Source organism: Podarcis muralis, chromosome 2, assembly GCF_964188315.1.
Source record: "Podarcis muralis chromosome 2, rPodMur119.hap1.1, whole genome shotgun sequence".
Taxonomy (NCBI): Eukaryota; Metazoa; Chordata; class Lepidosauria; order Squamata; family Lacertidae; genus Podarcis; species Podarcis muralis.
Window position 1 is genome coordinate 21,555,626 of NC_135656.1, and position 22,193 is coordinate 21,577,818.

Genomic DNA, 22,193 nt, shown 5'->3' on the forward strand with positions numbered 1-22,193 from the left:
CGAACCGCCGACCTTCTGATCAGCAAGTCCTAGGCTCTGTGGTTTAACCCACAGTGCCATCCGCGTCCCATTGTATCATACATAACTTTAAAAGATAGAAACAAGGACTAACGGTTAAAAGCGACTTTGAAGGAGGGAGCATGAAGGAGCACAGGTCTTGCATTTTGGGCCTAGTTTGTGGCGCAAACCATCCTTCGACAAATATCTGGAATAGCGGTGCAAAATCTAGCAACTGAGTATGTAACATCTGGGGTTTCATCTTGAAATAGCAGGGAGGCATAAAGTTGTTCTGTGTGACCTGGAAATTTATGTTAGTGTAGGCAAGATGAACTTAGCTCGTATTTCTGTATGGTACTGTTAGTGAAAAAAGCCATGTTCCATCGCTTCTCAGCCTTTTTGGGTAAAATCAAGCGTAGCATCTATTCCTGTCAGCAGTTGTGCTTGACAATGCATATATTCCCCCCTAGACATGTGAAGGTCTGGGTTGGGGTGTGGAGACCCAGAAAAATATGGAGGGAGGGGAGATTTCCTCCCCCCCAAAATATATTTCCCCCATGGGCCTTCATCTCTCGTATCACTCCTCTGTGAAGTCCTCAGTTTGGGCAGGGAAAGTGACACGAGCAATGCGCTTCCTACCTGGTTGCCCGGCTTTTGACAAAATACCCTCTTTCAGCAGCAGATGGAATTGTGTCCTTGGAGGAGCAGGGCAGCGTGGAAGCTGATCCCTTGAAGCCACCAGAAGAAGGCCCTGCAAAAGAGGCGTTGGAAGAAGCGGAAGCGAAAGCAGAGCCAACCCCGACCTGCAGGTGGGAGACCTTCAGCAGTGTTCCCCCCCCCTTCCTTCCCTTGGAGCTCTTTTCTTCTGAATGGGGAGGCTCGCAAGGGTTCAAGGTTAACAAACCGTAGTAGGAGAATCCAGGAAAGAGTTTGAAGGGGAATCCGGAGCCTTTGCTTGGCATCGGATGGGCACAGAGCATAGCTGTCAACCGTCCCTTATTTGGCGGGAAAGTCCCTTATCCCAGCACCGTGCCCCGCTGCTGTCCCTTATTGATGATGTCCCTTAAATTTCCCGGGTTTCAAAGGAAGCAGCTCCTCTCCCTCCCTCCCTGCTGGCCAGGGAGGAGGGAGGCTCCAACTGTGTTGCTTGACTGCGTTGCTCACCCAATAAGGAGTCTTAAGAACGACTGGGGGGTGGAGCTTGCATGCCTTGTGCCGATCAAATCGGCCGCGTTGCCTGGGGACTCGCCATTGCTCAGCGCTTCCCAGTGGAGAGGTAACGGTGGTTTTCCTTGCTGCATCCCCTTTGCCGGGTTGCTGCGCTGTGGGAACCACCGCTTGAGGCTTCGTTTGGCTGCTGGCTGGGCTTTCTGCTTTGGCACGGAGGGGCTCAGCAGTTGAACATACCTATGCTTGGAAAATCCCTTATTTTGGCTGCTGGTCCCTATTTTCAAATCTGTAAGTTGACAGCTATGGTACAGGGAGTCCGTCATGGATGCCCAAATGGGACTGGAGGACAGAAGGCCTGGATCTTGCATGCTTCCAGATCAAAGTGGCCCCTTGGGATATTTTGGGTGGGACCACCCTTGCGGGTTGGAAGGGGGCAGATTTTCCCAGCAACGACGAGCACGTTCTCATCTCTTCCTTCCTCCTAGCTCCCCGCCCAAGCGCTGCGCATTCTGCAACTGCAGCAAGTGGAGCCTTCACGGGCAGCGAGAGCTGTTGCGCTTCGATCCGGCACCTGGCTGGGCGGACGAGCTTTCGGAGCCGCAGGAAGGGAAGCAGCCTGGCTCGGCGGAGGCTGGAGGCGACGACCTGACCCTGATTGGCTTTGCGGATGGTGTGGCAGTGCGAGAGGTGTTTGAGCCAACAGGTGAGCCCAGGAGGCGCCGAGGAACCATGGCTGAGAGGAGCCAGCCTGGCACCCCTCCACCTTACCCCAGCACCATTATGCCCTTCCAAAGCTCCCTTTCCTAATGTCTCTGTGTAGCCTAGAAATCTTTTTTTTATTAATAGAAAATATTTATTAATTTTCACATAGACAAATATACATAACATATAATACAAAAGACGATACAAATTAATAAAAACAATAAAGTAAAAAAGTTAGAAAAACAAACATAAACAAATACAATATATTATGCTTACATAACAAATTTAAACATGTAACTTCCAATAATTCTCATTATACTACTTATGTTGCCTGTATTCCTTGCACAGATTCATATTATTTTATTTTGTATATAGATATATAATCCACTATTACGTTTTGAATAATTCTTGGTTATCAGCATCCAAAATTCACGGATATCTTAAAAGCTGGTTGGCTTCTGATTTAGCAATACATCCCTCTCTTTTTTTTTATCAAGAGGGCTCAGGTTAGAGTAAATCGGGAGGGCGGGGAGTGCAGACTTCAAGTTTGCAGAATCTTTTCTTTTTCTTTTTGTACCGGCATGGTAAGAATTTACTTCTGCAGCACTGTGTTCATTACCCAGGTGAGGGAACGCACCACAGAACCAAGGAAATAAAACGGGTCCAGCACCTGGGAGGGACTGCGTGTTTATTAAAGCTGTTGCAATAGGACAGCCTTGTCAACCAGCTGTTCATGAATGCATGCACACAAACGCACACGCAGACACACACACACACACAAACTGGGTACCTTGCCAACCCAAGATGCCATGCATTTATTAAAGCTATTGCCGTAGGACAGCCTTGCCAACCTGAGATGCGCACATGCACACCCATACACAAAACCAGGGACCTGGTAGTGACTTGAGAGCATACACTTGGATTTAAAGAGCAGATTAACTCCTGGAGCTAAGCACACACGCTTAGATGTTTCTTTCTGGCCCAGAACTCATCTCTGCCCCCCAAAATGAACAACTATCTGACTTTTAGAAGACTTCTGAAGGCAGCCCTGTTTAGGGGAGTTTTTAAGGACTGATGTTCTACCGAGTTTTTAATATTATGTTGGGAGCTGCCCAGAGTGTCTGGGGAAATCCATCCAGATGGGCGGGGTAAAAATTAATTATTGTTGTTGTTGTTGATGTTGTTGTTGTTGTTGTTGTTGTATTACCCCAAATATAAGCCACACCTTTAAAATTCAAGGGGGGAAAAGAAAATACTCTAATATAAGCCGCTCCCTTAAAATTCCGCAGGAATTCCCATTCTGTTTTACCGTATGTCTGTTTCAGCAGCAATATCGTAAAAGCCAATTTTTGTAAGGTCGTGAATTTAAGCTGCACTTTTAACTTTTCACGGTCAAACTTTGGGGAAAAAAGTGAGGCTTATATTCAGGCCAATACGGTGTTGTTATTATTATTCCTAATTCCCCAAGCTCCTGCGCTTGTGCCTTTGAGGAGGTTTGCTTTGCTGCCCTGTTAACTGTTTTCCTCTTCCTGTTTATTTAGGTCACTTCTGGGCTCATCACTGGTGCGTGGTGTGGTCGGCCGGAGACTTGCGTTCGGAAGGGTCATGGTTGAGCCTCGTGAACAAAGCTGTCATCTCAGGGATTGCACAGGTTTGTCGGCGCTCAGCTGTGCTGCAGGGGGGGCATGTTGCTTTTTAGCTCTTGTGTGGGGTAGGCCAGGAATATATGGGGTGCTCTAGGACAGTCCTCCCAGAGCAACATCCTAGGCAAAGCTCTAGGAACCGCTTTCCTCATGGAGCACAGAATACACCTTAAGAAATACTATAATCCTCTGAAGGGACGCGGGTGGCGCTGTGGTCTAAACCACTGAGCCTCTTGGACTTTCTGATCAGAAGGTCAGCGGTTTGAATCCCCGCGATGGGGTGAGCTCCCGTTGCTCTGTCCCAGCTCCTGCCAACCTAGCAATTCAAAAGCAGGCCAGTGCGAGTAGATAAATAGGTACCGCTGCGGCAGGAAGGTAAACAGTGTTTCTGTGTGCTCTGGCTTCTATCACAGTCTCCTGTTGCACCAGCAGCGGTTTAGTCATGCTGGCCACATGACCCGGATAGCTGTCTGTGGACAAACGCCTCCTCCCTCAAGCTGAAAGCGAGATGAGCGCCGCAACCCCATAGTCACCTTTGACTGGACTGGACCGTCCAGGGGTCCTTTACCTTTAACGGTAAAGGGACCCCTGACCATTAGGTCCAGTCGTGACTGACTCTGGGGTTACAGTGCTCATCTCGCTTTATTGGCCGAGGGAGCCGGCGTACAGCTTCCGGGTCATGTGGCCAGCATGACTAAGCCGCTTCTGGTGAACCAGAGCAGCGCACGGAAATGCCATTTACCTTCCCGCCGGAGTGGTACCTATTTATCTACTTGCACTTTGACGTGCTTTCGAACTGCTAGGTTGGCAGGAGCAGGGACCGAGCAACAGGAGCTCACGCTGTCGCGGGGATTCGAACCACCGACCTTCTGATTGGCAAGTCCTAGGCTCTGTGGTTTAACCCACAGCGCCACCCGTGTCTTTACCTACCTTATAATCCTACATTGCAGAGGGTTGGACTGGGTGACCCTCGGGGTCCCTTCTGACTCTGCAATTCTATGATTCTTTTGAAATACATTTCCTCACCCTCAAGTTACATCCTGATGCAGTCCTTAAATATGTTGGGAATCAGTAACCTGTGGGGTTTCCCCTCCTTTTGTCTGGGGAAAGGACCAGGGACAAATTCTTCGTGCCCTAATTCCTGCTGTAGCAAATCCTGTTGCAGGAGCAGGATAGCACCTTGGTCATAATATAGGACTGCCATACGCCTGGAATTTCCTGGACGTAGCCGGGATTCGCTCATCATAAACAGCGTCCGGGTGGAAATCTGAGATGTCCGGGAAAATCCGGATGTATGGCAACACATGTCGGGAGTGCTGATTTTGGCGAAATTCCTTAAAAATAGCTCCAAAACTACATTAAAAAAAAAAGAGATTTTTGCAGAAAAAGCTCAACATCTTTTGTGTCGGGGTTTTTACTTTTTGAAATATGACAACCCTAGCATAAGAGAAGTTAAATTGTAATAGCCATATTTGCTAGACTGGTTGCGACTTGAGAGTGAATACAGTGGTACCTCAGGTTACATATGCTTCAGGTTACAGATTCCGCTAACACAGAAATAGTACCTCGAGTTAAGAACTTTGCTTCAGGATGAGAACAGAAATCGTGCTCCAGCGGCGGCGAGGCGGCAGCAGGTGGCCCCATTAGCTAAAGTGGTGCTTCAGGTTAAGAACGGACCTCCGGAACGAATTAAGTTCTTAACCTGAGGTACCACTGTACTGGAATCCAGTGATTAAAGCGCAAAGTTTCATTCAACATGTAGCTACCAAGTGGACACTTCTCAACCCTCCTTTAAAGTATACTTTCGCGTGAGGACCGGAGAATTGCAAAAAGCGTCTCACCCCTTTTCACCCTCTCACCAATGGAGCACAAACATGCCAAACTTTCCTCCTTTTTCTCTCCCGGAAAACACATCCTGAAACCCGGCTGTGTTGCACTGCATTCACACTAGGTTGGCAAATCCAATTTTCTCCCAGTTTGTGGCTTTCGTTTCATTAGCAGAAGCTTGGAGATTTTTTGTTTTTAAGTGTTATTCCCTAAAGCCCTTGCCGGTCCCTTTTCCCCCCCAGCGACTGAGGACCTGGAAGGGAAGCTCTGGGAACAATAAAGAGCTCAGGAATGCTTTCAGGATAATTAGGCTGTGTGTATACCCCAGGGGCTGGCAGACTTCAGCCTCGCGGGATCCACTTTGTTTGTTTTTTTACTCGAACACCCAAGACCCACCAGACCCGAGCCTGGTACAAAAGGCATGTACTTAGAATTAAAGAGGATGAGCCTAGGGATTTGGTTATAGTAGCAGAACTGAAGGAAGCTTTCAGTCCTCCTGAGTATTCCCACCTTTCTCCATTTCATCAGTATAATTTAACCTGGGTGGTATTTTGTTATTAAACGAGTTGAAAATCCTTGCCGGCCTACTGGAAATCTGCCATTAGATTCCAGTCCACTTCCTGTCCACCCCTGGTCTACAGCCTCTTTAGGTTTGCCTTGGACCAGGCTGGAGATCTGACATCTGGACAAGAAGTTTGTGTTTAAATGAGTTGATGCGACGGGTACCAGTCCTGCACAAAAGTGAATTCCAGGTTTGGAAACTGCTGTGCAGCGCAGGTGAAGGTCTGATGGGTGCTCAGAAGCGTCCAGGTCCCGCAGGCAATTTGCCAGAGTGAATTAAGCAGGTCTCTCAATCTTAAGGGACGCGGGTGGTGCTGTGGGTTAAACCACAGAGCCTAGGACTTGCCGATCAGAAGGTCGGCGGTTCGAATCCCCGCAACGGGGTGCGCTCCCGTTGCTCAGTCCCAGCTCCTGCCAACCTAGCAGTTCGAAAGCACCTCAAAAGTGCAAGTAGATAAATAGGTACCGCTCGGGCGGGAAGGTAAACGGCGTTTCTGTGCGCTGCTCTGGTTCGCCAGAAGCAGCTTAGTCATGCTGGCCACATGACCCAGAAGCTGTACGCCGGCTCCCTCGGCCAATAAAGCGAGATGAGCACCGCAACCCCAGAGTCGGTCACGACTGGACCTAATGGTCAGGGGTCCCTTTACCTTTACCTCGATCTTAAAGGTGGCTGTTCCTCAGCCGTAGTCTGAACAATGAATGGTTCCTGTCTTTGGTGGCAGCTGTATCTCAGCTCTGGGTGTTCTGACCTATCTAAGGCTCCCATTCTCTGCAGGAAGAGAAGTTCTCCCCGCCCCCTCTTTCTGAACCTGTTTTTATTTTATATCCTTCATCGGTAAATTAAAAAAGTACAATAGTACAAGTGCGTAGACTGAGATGAGACGCAGAGAAGAAGAAACAAGAATTAGTACCCATGTAGTAAACAAAACAACATCAAAAAGAGAGAGAGAGAGATGGCCCGGCTTTCAATTTGAACTTAGCCTGATCTTTTATTCCCCTTCCTTCCCTCCCCCTCCCCTTTTTAATGAAGATTACTCGCTCTGGGATCCCACAGCTAATTCTCCCCTGGTCTCCTCGCTGGCCCAAATAGGACTAATTTAGCCAGCTAGCCCTGGTGATCGTCTAATGTTTATTGGATGGACTTCCCCCCTAAATTGATTTTTGAATGCTGAATTTATTGTTATCCGCGTTTTATACTCTTATTTTATGCTGGTTTTTTTGTTGCATCAATTAAGTGTTTTAAATTTGTTGTTAGCCGCCCTAAGCCCGGTTTTCTGAACCAGGAAGGGCGGGGTATAAATAAAAATTTATTTATTTATTATATTTATTACAAAAAGGGGGAAGGGATGTTATTGTAGTTAACCAGGCCTTGTTAGGGTATTTATGAAAAATGAACCTCTTTTTGAACCTGCGACGTCTTCTTCTTCTTCCTTCCAGAAATGTGAACACTGTAAGAGACGGGGTGCTACCATTCCGTGCCATGCAGAGGGGTGCCAGCGCCACTATCACTTCCCCTGCGCGGCGACTAGTGGCTGCTTCCAGTCTATGAAGAGCTTGAAGCTCCTCTGTCCTGAGCACCTGGACCAGGCAGTACAGATGGGTAAGTGTTGGCGGTGTGGCTTTCTGGAATGGGATCCTGCTTTAGCCCAGTGATTCTGTGAGCAGCATGGTACTTAAACAGAAGCGTTTTTTGTTTTTGCTTTTTAAAATGCTTTATTGAAATTAGAAAAAAGTAACATTTAACAAAATTACCCATAGGGGAAAAAAATATTAGTGTTTGTTACATTGTATCATGTTCTTCTTAAGATTCCAATGACTTTCAGTCAATTTCCCCCCTTCCTCCCTCCCCTTTAACCCCTCCCCCCCAAATTGTTTTCTCTTCAAATCTTTAACCATGTGCACAGATTATTCATTCTAATTTGGATGCTTGGGTTGGCTTCCCCCCGTGCTATCCAATTCCTATAACTTGCCCATTTATTAAAAAAAAAATTGACATTTGTTTTCCTATGTATCTTCCGTCATTACCTGTTCAAATATATCAGATTGTATATACTCAAAAACATAGTCATTCCATTTTTTCATTGTCCTTCCCATCCTGATGCAATAAGAAGCATACCAGCTAAGATCATCATTTTATACCAATCTTGCTCTTTTATTTCTGTTTAACCATTCCCCAATATCCCTGACATAAGCATTTCTCTATTGACTTCTATCTTAACCTGAAATACATCAGAAATAATCTTTATAATCTTTCGCCAATATTCCTTTACACAAATACACTCCCACCACATATGTGCATATTCCCCTAACTCTTGACCGCACTTAAATAGAAGGGATCTTTAGTAGGTAGAGCAGCTGGGGCCTGGAGCCTGGGGTTCTGAGCTGTTATTTCTGGATTTGCAGGGTCAAGAAAAGGGAGGCCCCAGTGTGTGTGTGTGTTTCTCAAACATAGCTTTCTCTCCAGCTGTCGTTGGACTACAACTCCCATCATCCCTAGCTGCAGCGAGGCTCCTCGCGGGGTCTCTGCCATGGGAGCATATTCACCCAGTGCTTTTCCAGCTGCACTGGCTCCTGGTGGAGTACAGGGTCTGATTTAAGGTGCTGATTTTGACCTTTAAAGCCCTTCACGGCCTAGGACTCTCATACCTACGGGACCGCCTCTCCTGGTATGCCCCATGGAGAACCTCAAGGTCCATAAATAGCAACACCCTAGTGGTCCCAGGCCCTAAGGAAGTTAGATTAGCTTCAACCAGAGCCAGGGCCTTTTCAGCACTGGCTCCAGCCTGGTGGAACGCTCTGTCTCATGAGACCAGGGCCCTGCAAGATCTGATTTCTTTCCACAGGGCCTGTAAGACAGAGTTGTTCCGCCTGGCCTTTGTCTTGGAGCCAATCTGATTCCCTCCCCCTCTTTCTTTTTTCTTTTCCTTTCTCCTCCTGTGATGAGGCTGCATTTTAATATTTTATTGTTTCAGTATTTTAATGTTGTATTTTAATCTTGTTTTTAAGTTGTATTCATTATTATTGCTTGTTAGCCGCCCTGAGCCCAGCCTTGCCTGGGGAGGGCGGGGTATAAATAAAAATTACAGTGGTACCCCGCAAGACAAATGCCTCGCAAGACGGAAAACCCGCAAGACGAAAGGGTTTTCTGTTTCGGAGGCGCTTCGCAAGACGAATTTCCCTATGGGCTTGCTTCGCAAGACGAAAGCCCATAGGGAAATCTCCGGGGACCTGTTTTAAATTGCTGGCGGTCGGGAGCAAAGACTTTCGCCCACAGCTGGCCTTCAGAAGAGGTCCTGGACCTCTTCTGAAGGCCGGCGGGGGGCAAAAGTCTTTGCTCCCCCCCGCCTGCCTTCCCGGGACAGCGGAGACTTCTCCGCTGCCCCGGGCGATCTTAAAATGCTGGCGGGCGGGAGCGAAGCGTTCGCTGCCGACCCCCAGCATTTTAAAATCTCCCCGGGACAGCAGAGAAGTCCCGCCCCGCTCCAGATGGCCGCGCAAAGCTGCCTGCAGTCGCGGGACTGCAGGCAGATCTGCGCCACCATCCCGAGCGGGGCGCTAAGTCCCGCCCCGCTCGGGATGGCGGCGCAGAGCTGTCTGCCGTCCCGGGATCAGCGCAGCTCTGCGCGGCCATCGGGAGCCGGGGGCGAAGCCCGCCCCGCTCCAGATGGCTGCGCAAAGCTGCCTGCAGTCGCGGGATTGCAGGCAGATCTGCGCCACCATCCCGAGCGGGGTGCTAAGTCCCGCCCCGCTCGGCATGGCGGCGCAGAGCTGTCTGCCGTCCCGGGACTGCAGGCAGATCTGTGCCGCCATCCCGAGCGGGGCGCTAAGTCCCGCCCCGCTCTGGATGCCAGCGCAGAGCTGTCTGCCGTCCCGGGACTGCAGGCAGATCTGTGCCGCCATCCCGAGCGGGGCGCTAAGTCCCGCCCCGCTCTGGATGCCAGCGCAGAGCTGTCTGCCGTCCCGGGACTGCAGGCAGATCTGTGCCGCCATCCCGAGCGGGGCGCTAAGTCCCGCCCCGCTCTGGATGCCAGCGCAGATCTGCCTGCCGTCCCGGGATCAGCGAAGCGTTCGCTGCCGACCCCCAGCATTTTAAAATCTCCCCGTGTCCCGGTGAGATTTTAAAATGCTGGGGGTCGGCAGCGAAGCCCTTGTTCCCCCCAGCCCCCCCCAGCCTTCAGAAGCCCTTGTTCCCCCCCCCCCCCCAGCCTTCAGAAGAGGTCGGGGGAGAGACTGTCCCCGGACCTGGTCTGAAGGCGGTTTCCCTTGGAACGCATTAATTGATTTTCAATGCATTCCTATGGGAAACCGTGCATCGCAAGACGAAAAACTCGCAAGAAGAAAAAACTTGCGGAACGAATTAATTTCGTCTTGCGAGGCACCACTGTATTATTATTAGCTAACAGGTCAGGGATGATGGGAGTTGTAGTCCAACAACGGGGACCTAAATTTGAGAAAAACAATGTTGTTTGTGTTTGCTGCTGCTGGACTCTGGGCCAATGGGGGGATGGTTTGGTGGATTTCGTCCCAGAGTGCCCTTCTTCCCTCCTTGCAGAGGACTCTCGCTGCATGGTTTGCGACGCCCCCGGGGAGTTGCGCGACCTACTCTTCTGCACTAGCTGTGGCCTGCACTACCACGGCGCATGCTTGGAGATCACGGTGACGCCACGCAAGCGCTCGGGCTGGCAATGTCACGAATGCAAAGTTTGCCAAACCTGCAGGTGAGTGTGAAAAAGCCCCTCGGAGGCGGGGATGGGAGGGGGGACCCACGTTGAGCACCCCAGAAAGGCCTGTTGCCGAGGGTGCCTCGATTCACTGGTCGCCTGTGGCGTCTCTCCTTTGCAGGCTGTCTGGGGAGGACAGCAGGATGCTCGTGTGTGAAGCTTGCGAGAAATGCTACCACACCTATTGCTTGAAGCCAGCCATCGAGAGCCTTCCCACCGACTCCTGGAAGTGCAAAGTAAGCCCCTGCGCACGCGTCTGAGCTGAAAAACTTAAAACTCAGTGTTGAGGTAACCCAAGTTGCCCTTTGCAAAAAGAGAGTGAGTTCTGCAATCTCTTCAGTATTAAGGGAATGGGCATATACAGTGGGACCTCGGGTTACATACGCTTCAGGTTACATAAGCTTCAGGTTACAGACTCCACTAACCCAAAAATAGTACCTCAGGTTAAGAACTTTGCTTCAGGACAGGGGCGCCGACTTATAAAAAATATTGGGGGGGGCCCATACCGGGGAGGGTGGAGCCAACTAGGCTGGCGGGGGGCGGGCGCGGCCGGTGCAGAGAAAGCTGGAGCGGCGACTGCGCTTTGAACCCGCTGTCAGTCAGCCGGGGCTGAAAGGCAGACTTTCTCCCTCGGCTCGGCGTTTGCCCGGCCGCCCGTGCGGGATCCCACCGGGGAGGCGGAGTGCTGAATGCCGTTACAGTTTTATTTTGGGCGCCTCCGGTCTCCTCCTGCTTTTCCCGTGCTCCATCCCCTCGGCGACTTCGCGCTTCCAGCAGAGAAGCTGCGCGCAGCTCTGTGCGGCGGATGTGAAGACCCCCTCGCGGGTTTTTCACGCCTGGAGAGCGCCGGTTCGGAGCGGGTCGCAGTCTCCGCTGTTGCCGGCCAAGCAGGAGCACCGAAGAACCAAGAGTGGGCGGGGACGAAGGGAGACGAAGCCGGGAAGTGACGGAGGCGACAGAAGGTAGCGGCGTGCGTCACCTTCTATCCGAGGCGCGTGGAAGCGGAATGAAGCGGCTGGCAGAGAATCACCGGGGGGGGGGGTAATGAGGCCGAACTAATAATTTTCTTAAATTATTGGGGGGGCAGAGCCCCCCCAAACGAATTTTTGAGGGGGCTCGGGCCCCCTCAGGCCCCATGGAGTCGGCGCCTATGCTTCAGGATGAGAACAGAAATCGTGCTCTGGCGGCGCAGCGGCAGCAGGAGGCCCCATTAGCTAAAGTGGTTCTTCAGGTTAAGAACAGTTTCAGGTTAAGAACAGACCTCAAGAACAAATAAAGTTCTTAACCTGAGGTACCACTGTATTTGCTTTACAGTCATATCTCATGTTACGTTTGCTTCATGTTTCGTTTTTTCAGGTTGTGTCCTGCGGCGACCCGGAAGTACTGGAAAGGGTTATTTCCGGGTTTTGCTGCTTGCGCATGCAAAGTAGCGGTAAATCGCGCTTCGCGCATGCGCACAAGCCCCAAATCATGCTGCGCACCTGCGCAGATATGGCACTTCAGATTACGGACTTTTCATGTTGCGAACGGGCCTCTGGAACAGATCCCGTTCGCAACCAGAGGTACCACTGTACTCTGTTTCCAACAGACATGGGGTGAGGGGAAGGCCAGTTGAAATGCTATTCGGACTCCCCTCTGTTTCTGAGACATTGCCATGTGTTACCTATGGACTTGACTTTTTCCTTTTAAAATATGATTGCATGTTTTCATGGCACTAGATTCTGTACTGATGCGACGCTTGGAACAGAATGCCCATAGCCTTGCCTGCCCGCAAGGAATCCTCCACCACTTGCTTTCACATAGAGATACAGCGGTACCTCGGGTTACATACGCTTCAGGTTACAGACTCCGCTAACCCAGAAATAGTGCTTCAGGTTAAGAACTTTACCTCAGGATGAGAACAGAAATCGTGTCCTGGCGGCGCGGCGGCAGCAGGAGGCCCCATTAGCTAAAGTGGTGCTTCAGCTTAAGAACAGTTTCAGGTTAAGAACGGACCTCCGGAACAAATTAAGTACTTAACCCGAGGTACCACTGTACCAAGGTAGCACTGTATTCTGGAAGAAGTCGAATGCCAGCCTTGGGCATTTCTTTCCCCATTTCTTCTTCTGTGTTCCTCTCTAGTTATGGCAGCCACAATTCAACATTAGCCTTCAGAGAACTAAACAAAACCTTGGTGATTTTCTCTGAACCAACCTAATATTTTTTATACCGCTGTGACCAAGGCCAGGGCCTCTTAGTTTCTATGAATTGTTAGCATTCAACACATACAAACAAAACAAAAACAATTGCTAACAGTACAACCCTAAGTAGATTTGCTCAGGTACTAGTCCCACAGTGTTCAGTGTTTAAGGTTGCAGGCAAAATTTGGAAGCTGGTTGATAATAACTTCAGGTTACTCGTTACCCCAGAGACGGCTCACCTGTGGCCCTGCAGATGTTTAGGATTCCAGCTCCTATCAGACTTAGGCAGTCTGGTCAGGGATGATGAGCATTGTATTCCAGCAACATCTGGAGGTGCACAGCTTAACCACCCCTGATTTATCTGCTTTAAACTCATCTCATGCTCTGGTAAGGCTATGAGGAGACTGGTAGCACCCCATTCCTGATTTTAAATAACCACAGTTATTTAGTTGCGTCTGAAAAGGACAAACCGTGGTTAATGTTAACCATGATTGATTGGAACGAGCTAGGCTCAAACCGTCTGGCATCACAGATCGCAGTTTCAACCAACCACAGTTAATATAGCAGTAAACTCTGGTTATTTCAAACCACCCAGCCCTGCGCCTCACCTCTGCTCTTTCTAGCTTTTCCAGTTTGGTGTTCGCAGTCTTGGGGCAACCAGGTAAGATTTTGGTGGTGTTGGAAAGACCCTCGGCTGCCTTTTCCCTCTCCTGAGTGCCCGTCTCTCTTCCTCTTCCTCCAGAGCTGCCGTGTTTGTTCTGACTGTGGCTTCCGCCCTTCTGCCCTGGATCCCAGCAGCCAGTGGTACGAGAACTACTCTCTCTGTGAAGGATGTCAAGAGCAACGTCTCAAGAGCGCAAGTAGTACGGAGGCCGTACAGCACAGCCAGGAGTGAGTAGCTTAGGTTGGGGAAATAATAATGGGTGTCCCAGCTCACAGTGTAGGCTGGGGTACCCCCCGAAATCGCTGATGTTAAGCATGACTGTAGTAGGTAGGTAAAGGTAAAGGGACCCCTGACCATTAGGTCCAGTCGTGGCCGACTCTGGGGTTGCGGCGCTCATCTCGCTTTACTGGCCGAGGGAGCCGGCGTACAGCTTCCGGGTCATGTGGCCAGCATGACTAAGCCGCTTCTGGCAAACCAGAGCAGTGCATGGAAATGCCGTTTACCTTCCCGCCGGAGCGGTACCTATTTATCTACTTGCACTTTGACGTGCTTTCGAACTGCTAGGTTGGCAGGAGCAGGGACTGAGCAAAGGGAGCTTACCCCGTCGTGGGGATTTGAACCGCCGACCATCTGATCGGCAAGTCCTAGGCTCTGTGGTTTAACCTACAGCGTCACCCGAGTCCCTCTGACTGTAGTGGGACTCAGTGGCAAATGGGAGGTCTCAGGCTCGCACATTGCCTCTGCCCCAAAACTCACCTGGCGGCCTTGGGGAAGCCAATGCCTCCCACCCCCACACCTGCAATTTTCACAATTGCCTGCCTCGCAGGGTTGTTGTAGAGATTATTGAACACTTCTTAAAATCGAAGGATAGCAACTTCTGGTCTCAACTGGCCTTTTTCTTTTCAACAAACCAGGCAAACTGCCCCAGCCAGCAGCAGCAGCAGCAGCAGCAGCCTCGTCACAACAGATAAGCCAGTGTCCCCCAAACCACTGGAGGAAGCTTGTGCAGCCAGCAAGGAGCAAGCAGAAAGCAGCTGCAGCAGCCCGGTCAGTTTGCACCAAGAAGAGCAGGTGCCTTTGGGTTGTGATGAGAAACCAACTGGTGAGTTGACCTTTGCTTACACACACACACACATCCTTGCATTTTGTTAGAAGATTGTGGGCTTTGTTTTTGCCAAATGATCAACAGCGGATACAGTGGTACCTCGCAAGACAAAAAACTCGCTAGACGAAAGGGTTTTTTGTTTTTTGAGCTGCTTCGCAAGACAATTTTCCCTATGGGCTTGCTTCGCAAGACGGAAACGTCTTGCAAGTTTGTTTCCTTTTTCTTAACACCGTTAATACAGTTGCGACTTGACTTCGAGGAGCAACTCATAGAACGCGGTGTGGTAGCCTTTTTTGAGGTTTTTAAAGACTTTGGTGATTTTTGAAGCTTTTCCAAAACTTTCCTGACACCGTGCTTCGCAAGACGAAAAAAATTGCAAGACGACAAAACTCGTGGAACGAATTAATTTTGTCTTGCGAGGCACCACTGTACTGTCTTAGCAGGGGGAGAAATATCTGTGCATACCTTCCATAACTTGTAGCTCAACTTGTGAGCTATCTTGTCCACGCTTTTATCATGAACGCCAGTTGCATTTTACAGCTGTTGGCAAGTGCCTTAAAACAACAGAGAGTCTTGTGGCAACTTAAAATAGAGTTGGAATCAGGCTTGTGGGATCCAGTTTCTTTTTATTAGGACCCTAATAGATATAATCATAAAGCATAATCATAAATAACAACAAAATATTTATATGCCACCCATCTGAAGGGGTTGCCCCAGCCACTTTGGGTGGCTCCCAACAAAGAAATAATAAAAACACGATAAAACATCAAACATTAAAAACTTCCCAAAACAGGGCTGCCTTCAGATGTCTTCTAAAAGTCACATAGTTGTTTATTTCCTGGACATCTGATGGGAGGGTATTCCACAGGGTGGGCACCACTACAGAGAAGGCCCTCTGCCTGGTTCCCTGTAACCTCACTTCTTGCAATTAGCGAACCGTCAAGAGGCCTTCAGAGCTGGATCTCAGCGTCCGGACTGGATGGTGGGGGTGGAGACACACCTTCAGCCATCCAGCAGCCAGAGCCTGGTGGAAATGAAGGAATGAGAGAATTCTGAGCCCGGGACTTGGTCTGAGCACCAGAACTGAGCTAGCCGTCGTTCTGCGCACAAATCTGCTCCTGGTTATTGCAAGCGTTCTTAGTTTCTGCAGTGGAACTAAAGGGGGTGGGGTGATGGTACGTCATGGAGCGGATTTGAGCTTGTTTGCAAGGAGCGTTTGAACAAGCTGTCCTCTTGTGTCCTTTCCAGAAGCAGACAAGCCGTTAGAGCTGTCCGATGTTGATCCAGAAGCCCCTGCAGGGCAGGAGCAGATGGAAGTAGAGACGCCATTAGAGCCTGAGAAGGCCCCCTCTCCGCCACCCCCTCCCCCAGTGCCACCAGGTGAGCTAAAATGGCGTTGCCGTATTTCAAACAGTGAAAATCCGGACAGAAAAGTTGTTGAGCTATTCTTTTTGGCAAAGTTGTTGAGGTTTTTGTTTTTGTGGGTGTGGGTGGGGGGTGGAACACAGTTGTTGAACTTCTTTTGGTTTTGCCCTAAGCTGTGCTTTTTGGGTGAAAACACAAAGGAAAATACAGTGGTACCTCAGGTTACATACGCTTCAGGTTACATACACTTCAGGTTACAGACTCTGCTAACCCAGAAATAGAACCTCAGGTTAAGAACTTTGCTTCAGGATGAGAACAGAAATCGGGCTCCGGCAGCGTGGCGGCAGCTGGAGGCCCCATTAGCTAAAGTGGTGCTTCAGGTTAAGAACAGTTTCAGGTTAAGAACAGAGCTCTGGAACGAATTAAGTACTTAACCCGAGGTACCACTATACTGTAAACAAACATACAATCAAACAAACAAACAAATAACAGAAAAATCAAACAAACCACCAAACTATAAGATATAAGAAGATTAATATTATCATCATATGTAATCCTGGTATTGAACACAATTATAAAATTTATAGATAAGAAATTTAAAACTGAGTTCCAATTAATCTCATTCATTAATTTCTAAGGCTAAAGGACTGGTGCACGATTCTGATCTTGTTGCTCTCTGCTTAGGCTGAGGAACGCTGCTTCCTTTTTCCAATGTCTGGGAATGGCTCTTTCCTGCCAAAGGCTTACATGTCTCCCCTTCCTGCTCCCTCACTCTCCCCTTCCAGATCCAGCCTCACCCTCCCACCCCGAGGAGCCCCCGCTCGGTGCCAAAGAGCATCCTTCTTTTGAGTTGCCGCCCGCAGAGCCAGAACCCACGGAGAGCCATACTGAGGCGGCACCCCCAGCCCCGGAAGGGCAGGCCTCTCCAGCGAGCCCCCGGCCTGGCTCGCTCAAAGCCGCTTCCCCCCAAGCCGCCGAGGAAGGAGAAGCCCACGAGGAGCCCATGGACACGGGGGCCGAGGGCCTGGCGCCGGACAGCCCCGCCGGCGGCCGAGTACAGCCTAGCCAAGAGGACGAAGAGGAGGAGGAGGAAGAAGAGGACGAGGAGGCCGGAGGGGCAGCTCCGGCGCCCAAGATGGAGCTGGAGGAGAGATTATCCCCTCCGCTGAGCGAGGCGGAGGCTCCGGACGAGGACGGGCCCGCTGCGTTGGGGCCTGAGCCCCCCGAGGAGAGCCTCGGCTTCGCCCGCGAACCCAAGCGCTCCCCTTCGCCCGTGGAGGCGGAGTTGCTGGGGGGCACCCCGATGGAGGCCTACGGGGCTGGCCACCAGCAGGAGGGAGGGGCGAGCGGGGAGGAGGAGGCCGGGCCGGCGCCCTTGAGGCCCCACCACTTAGTGAAGTCGGATATCGTGAACGAGATCTCCAACCTGAGCCAAGGCGACGCCAGCAGCTTCCCGGGCTCGGAGCTCCAGTTCGCCTCGCCCTACCACGAAGGCGGCGGCTCCATGTCCCTGGAGATGGCCGGCCTGACCTCCACAGACGTCAGCCTCCAGAGAGACGACGGGGCCTCCTTGCCGCCGGGCGAGATGGACGACTCCTTGCCTTTTGACATGAAAGGGGAGTGTGAGAAGGGGCGGCGGCGGAGCTCCCCGGCCCGTTCCCGCGTCAAGCAGGTAACCCCATGGCCCGTTGTCTCCTTCCTCCCCCCCCCCCCGAGTAGCCCCCCCCGTCCCTGTCAGAGGTGGGGAGTACCAGAGCAAATGGGCGGCCATGTTGTTTGAATGTTCCCCGGTGTGTGCATCTATGTTCCCCCCCTCTCTCTGTCATTTTATTTTTGACCCTCTCTCTCACTCTGTTTCCTTCTGGTCGTAGGGTCGCAGCAGCAGTTTTCCCGGGAGGAGACGGCCTCGGGGAGGGTCCCACACAGGCCGAGGGCGGGGCCGATCACGGTTGAAATCCACCACTTCTTCCATCGAGACATTGGCGGTAGGGGCAGCTTTAGCAGGCAGGAGAATGCTGGGGGAGCGGGAGGGGAGGGGCTCGAGTGGTTTGCCCTCCTTCCCAGGGCAAGAGAAGCCATAGTGGCGGTACGTAGGGAGGCCGGTCTCTAGGGCTGGGCGATAGATCGGTATCATCATCCAAATCCAGTTTGAAGTCCATATCGAGACATCGTTTTCATCCTTTTAGACCTGGCGATATATCACGAATCACTGTGTGTGTTAGGGCTGGGTGATAATAGCGTTCAAAACTGGTTTGAAGTCCATGTTGTGATTTTGGTTTCATAATTTTCCATCTGGCAGTGTATCGTGAATTTCGCATGTGTGTTTGTGTGCTGTTAAAAATCACGATGTGGGAAAAACCACGAAGCCAGCCATAGCTCCATCCTTATTTCAGACATCGTGATATATCAGTGTATCACAATGTTTAGCTGATGATATATCGCAGTGTTGAAAACTGCTGTTCGCCTCTGCATAGTTCCATCATTATTTCAGATATTGTGATATAGCGATATATCACAATGTTTAGCTGGTGATATATTGCAGTGCTGGAAACCAGATATCGCCCAGTCCTATTGGCCTCCCCAAAGGCGGAGCTTCAGGCAGCAGATAGGGCCCCCCAGTTTAGATAGATGCGTGGTTCTGGCCTCAAGATGAGAGCACCCCCTTTCCTGCAGCTCCCAGTTAGTGCACCTTGGCTGGGGCCGTATCCTTATCCATAGTGCTTGGAGGCAGTGGGTCCGACCTTCCCCTCCCCTCCCTTTCATTTGAATGGATTGTCGAATCGTTCCCTCTCGACGTAGGCTTGCCATATTCTATCAGTGATGGGGCTTCTCTCCCTTTAAGTGCTTCAAAGCGGGGCATTGTTCAGCAGATGTAGTTTTCCCTCTTGCCGCGACGCTGAGAAGCTGCACCTGTGGAATCTCTGCCTTCCTCTGTGCTCTTAAAAGGGTAGGAATTCTGTCCCTTTTGGAGCATGGTCGACCTACCAGGAATTATTAGCCAGTGGGGATATTTGTGGGTGGGTGGGTGATAGAAACGGGAGGGCTGGGGGCTATACACGGAATCTGGCAACCGGACTGTAGGCCTTCTCCCCTGCAGCACGGGCAGTGACTCAAGGGTGTAGCTGGTAGGCTGAGGAGATTGTAGCTTTGTGCGTCTACATTTCCCCCTCTTGTCTGTCGGGAGCAGCCAAAGACGGCAGTTTCACCTCATCCCTTTCTCCCTTCCCTTCCAAGCTCGCCGATATCGACAGCTCCCCGAGCAAGGAGGATGACGATGATGACGATGACACGATGCAGAACACGGTGGTGCTCTTCTCCAACACGGACAAGTTTGTGCTGATGCAGGTGGGTACAGACACCAGGGCCGCAAACGTTGGACGGTTTTCTGATTGCACCAATTTCAATGGATGAGAGCGGCGAGTTTCTCCTGGAGCGGCTAGTCAGGGCTGGCATAGAGCGTAGACTTGGGGCTGTCCCACAGCCAGGTGCGTCTCTTGACTGGTTCCTAGCCGCCCCGAGAGGATAAGAGTTTGCCTTTCTACCTGAAACTCTGGCTCCTTCTAATAAGAAGCCCCACAGACAGCTGTAGCTGAAGGATGGGGCACAGTGGGTGTTGTTGAACTACAACACCCATCACCCCAAATGTTTGGTTGGAGTCAAGCGAGATCTGGTGGTTGCCCAGCCCTGCTGTAGCTGATAGCACCCAGCTGAAGTCAACAATGGGGTACATCTTTGAAACCTAGAGTTCATCCAGTATTGATAGGCCTTGAACTTGCTTATCGCTGAATTCCTGTGGCTCAGGTGTGTTACTCCTTTTGCCAAGATTCCTTTTGGTGGACAGCTAGCCTCCCCATTCCCTGTTTCATTGCTGCGAACAATAAGCTTTATTCCTTTTGCCCCGGCTGGGAGCTTGCAAATTCATTAAAATTATTCAATCACTTTAAAAGAAAAGAAAAGCTAGGGTGTTTATAAGCTATCGGTTAGCAGCCTTTGGTTACTCCTTTTAGGGAGGGGGGCGAATTGTGGTTGCACGTTACCTTGCATCTGTGGAACGGTTGGAATATTTATATTAAAAAATAGAGGTTGTTTCTCTGGAGCATTGCAAGGCCTCTTTTAACCTGCCTCTCCCTCCTTGACAGGATATGTGTGTGGTGTGTGGTAGCTTTGGCCGTGGTGCTGAGGGCCACCTCCTGGCGTGCTCCCAGTGCTCTCAATGTTACCATCCTTACTGCGTCAACAGCAAGGTAAGGCCTGCTCTGTGTGAAACAGCACTCCCTCTCCCCATTATTATTATTTAAATAATGATTCCTCTCTTAAAGGACCCATGACTTCTCACCGTGCTCAGTTCTTGAGCTAAATATGTCCCGTATTGCCTGATAATCTGATAATCTAATCCAGGGGTCTGCAACCCGCGGCTCCGGAGCCGCATGTGGCTCTTTTACATCTTTGCCGCGGCTCCGGGGCGGATACTAGCAAGGGGAGTAGGCGCATTGTGCGCCCCGACACTCCTCACTGTGGTGGGTGCTGTACTGGCTGTGACCTCGCATGGGGGCAGTGCGTGTGTTAGTCACGCACCGTCCCGACGTCACCTTCCCACCCGCTGTCAGATTGCGGCTCCGGAGATATATTTGTTTTAAATGTCGCAATGGTTTTGCGGCTCCCAGTTGTTGTTTTTTCTTCGGAAACGGGTCCAAGTGGCTCTTTTTGTCTTAAAGGTTGCAGACCCCTGATCTAGTCTAATAGAGTGTGACACTCCTAATTTAGATGTTAGTGGAATTTGGCGGGGCGGACCCATCTAAGAGGGTTGGCTTTTGTTTCTTTACTTTCAAGTGGTTGGGGGGGGGGGCTCATGGAATATGTGTGCATAGGGACAACAGTCATGTAGGAATGGGCCTAGGAAGGAAATAGGAAGCTGAACCTTCAACTGTCCTGATCTATGAAGGCCCTGTTTGCTCTCCTGAGATCTGAAGTGTACAGAATCTGCAAAGTTTGGTTCCTGACAAGGAAATGGCAAGCTCTTACAGGTTAATTTATACAGGAGGAGCTGGAGTTGTCGTTTTGCCCTATTCTCAGCAAAAAAAGGGGGGTGCAGATGGCGCTGTGGTCTAAACCACTGAGCTTCGATCAGAAGGTCAGTAGTTCGAATCCCCGCGACGGGGTAAGCTCCTGTTGCTCTGTCCCAGCTCCTGCCAACCTAGCAGTTCGAAAGCACACCAGTGCAAGTAGATAAATAGGTACCACTGCAGTGGGAAGGTAAATGGCGTTTCTGTGTGCTCTGGCTTCCGTCACAGTTCTCCATGCGCCAGAAGCAGTTTAGTCATGCTGGCCACATGACCTGGAAAGCTGTCTGTGGACAAACGCCGGCTTCCTTGGCCTGAAAACAAGATGAGCGCCTCAACCTCATAGTCGCCTTTGACTGGACTTAACCGTCCAGCAGTCCTTTACCTTTACCCTTGCCTGGGTAGCAGGCCTCAGAGCGACACTCATGTAGGGGAGGCGGCTGTTCTAAAGAGCCATAAAGGAATCGGGCTTGACGAAGAAGGTTTGTTCACACAACCGCAGCTCTCCTTGCATCTCCGTAAGCACTCAGGTCTCCCTTTTTTTTTTTTACACGTCTTTGTTCCTTCTTCCCCATTTTTTAAAAAGATTACCAAGGTGATGCTGCTAAAGGGCTGGCGCTGCGTGGAATGCATTGTGTGCGAGGTTTGTGGCAAAGCGTCGGACCCGTCCCGCCTGCTGCTCTGCGATGATTGTGACATCAGCTACCACACATATTGCCTGGACCCGCCTCTCAACACTGTGCCCAAGGGCGGCTGGAAGTGTAAATGGTGAGAGAGACGACATAAGACTGCTTTAAAGGGCCCTGTGTGTGGCAAACAAAATCAAGAGAGCTTGGCTTTCTTGTTTTCTACCTATCTTGTCGGAATGGAATTTAATTCCCCATATTTTGGCCACAGAGCCTAGGACTTGCCGATCAGAAAGTCAGCGGTTCGAATCCCAGCAACGGGGTGAGCTCCCATTGCTTGGTCCCAGCCCCTGCCAACCTAGCAGTTCGAAAGCACGTCAAAGTGCAAGTAGATAAATAGGTACCACTCTGGCGGGAAGGCAAACAGCGTTTCCGTGCGCTGCTCTGGTTCGCCAGAAGCGGCTTAGTCATGCTGGCCACATGACCCGGAAGCTGTACGCCGGCTCCTTCAGCCAATAAAGCGAGATGAGCGCCGCAACCCCAGAGTCGGTCACGACTGGACCTAATGGTCA

General features: G+C 50.7%; 1 protein-coding gene across 13 annotated transcripts in view; it reads left to right on the top strand.

The window, feature by feature from the left end:
* The window catches only part of KMT2D (lysine methyltransferase 2D), a 111,751-nt gene that overhangs the window by 23,905 nt on the left and 65,653 nt on the right, over positions 1-22,193 (top strand). For 7 of the 13 annotated variants that reach the window (XM_077923992.1, XM_077923991.1, XM_077923993.1 and 4 more), the window contains exons 3-16: positions 674-806; positions 1,653-1,870; positions 3,411-3,520; positions 7,338-7,500; positions 10,453-10,618; positions 10,743-10,857; positions 13,544-13,692; positions 14,380-14,567; positions 15,819-15,950; positions 16,721-17,607; positions 17,807-17,920; positions 19,170-19,280; positions 20,075-20,179; positions 21,582-21,763. In XM_077923992.1, the coding sequence (XP_077780118.1) occupies positions 674-806; positions 1,653-1,870; positions 3,411-3,520; positions 7,338-7,500; positions 10,453-10,618; positions 10,743-10,857; positions 13,544-13,692; positions 14,380-14,567; positions 15,819-15,950; positions 16,721-17,607; positions 17,807-17,920; positions 19,170-19,280; positions 20,075-20,179; positions 21,582-21,763 (2,773 nt within the window). The remainder of the gene's footprint in view (positions 1-673; positions 807-1,652; positions 1,871-3,410; positions 3,521-7,337; positions 7,501-10,452; positions 10,619-10,742; positions 10,858-13,543; positions 13,693-14,379; positions 14,568-15,818; positions 15,951-16,720; positions 17,608-17,806; positions 17,921-19,169; positions 19,281-20,074; positions 20,180-21,581; positions 21,764-22,193) is intronic. The other 6 variants (XM_077923997.1, XM_077923996.1, XM_077923998.1 and 3 more) reach the window with 2 other exon arrangements.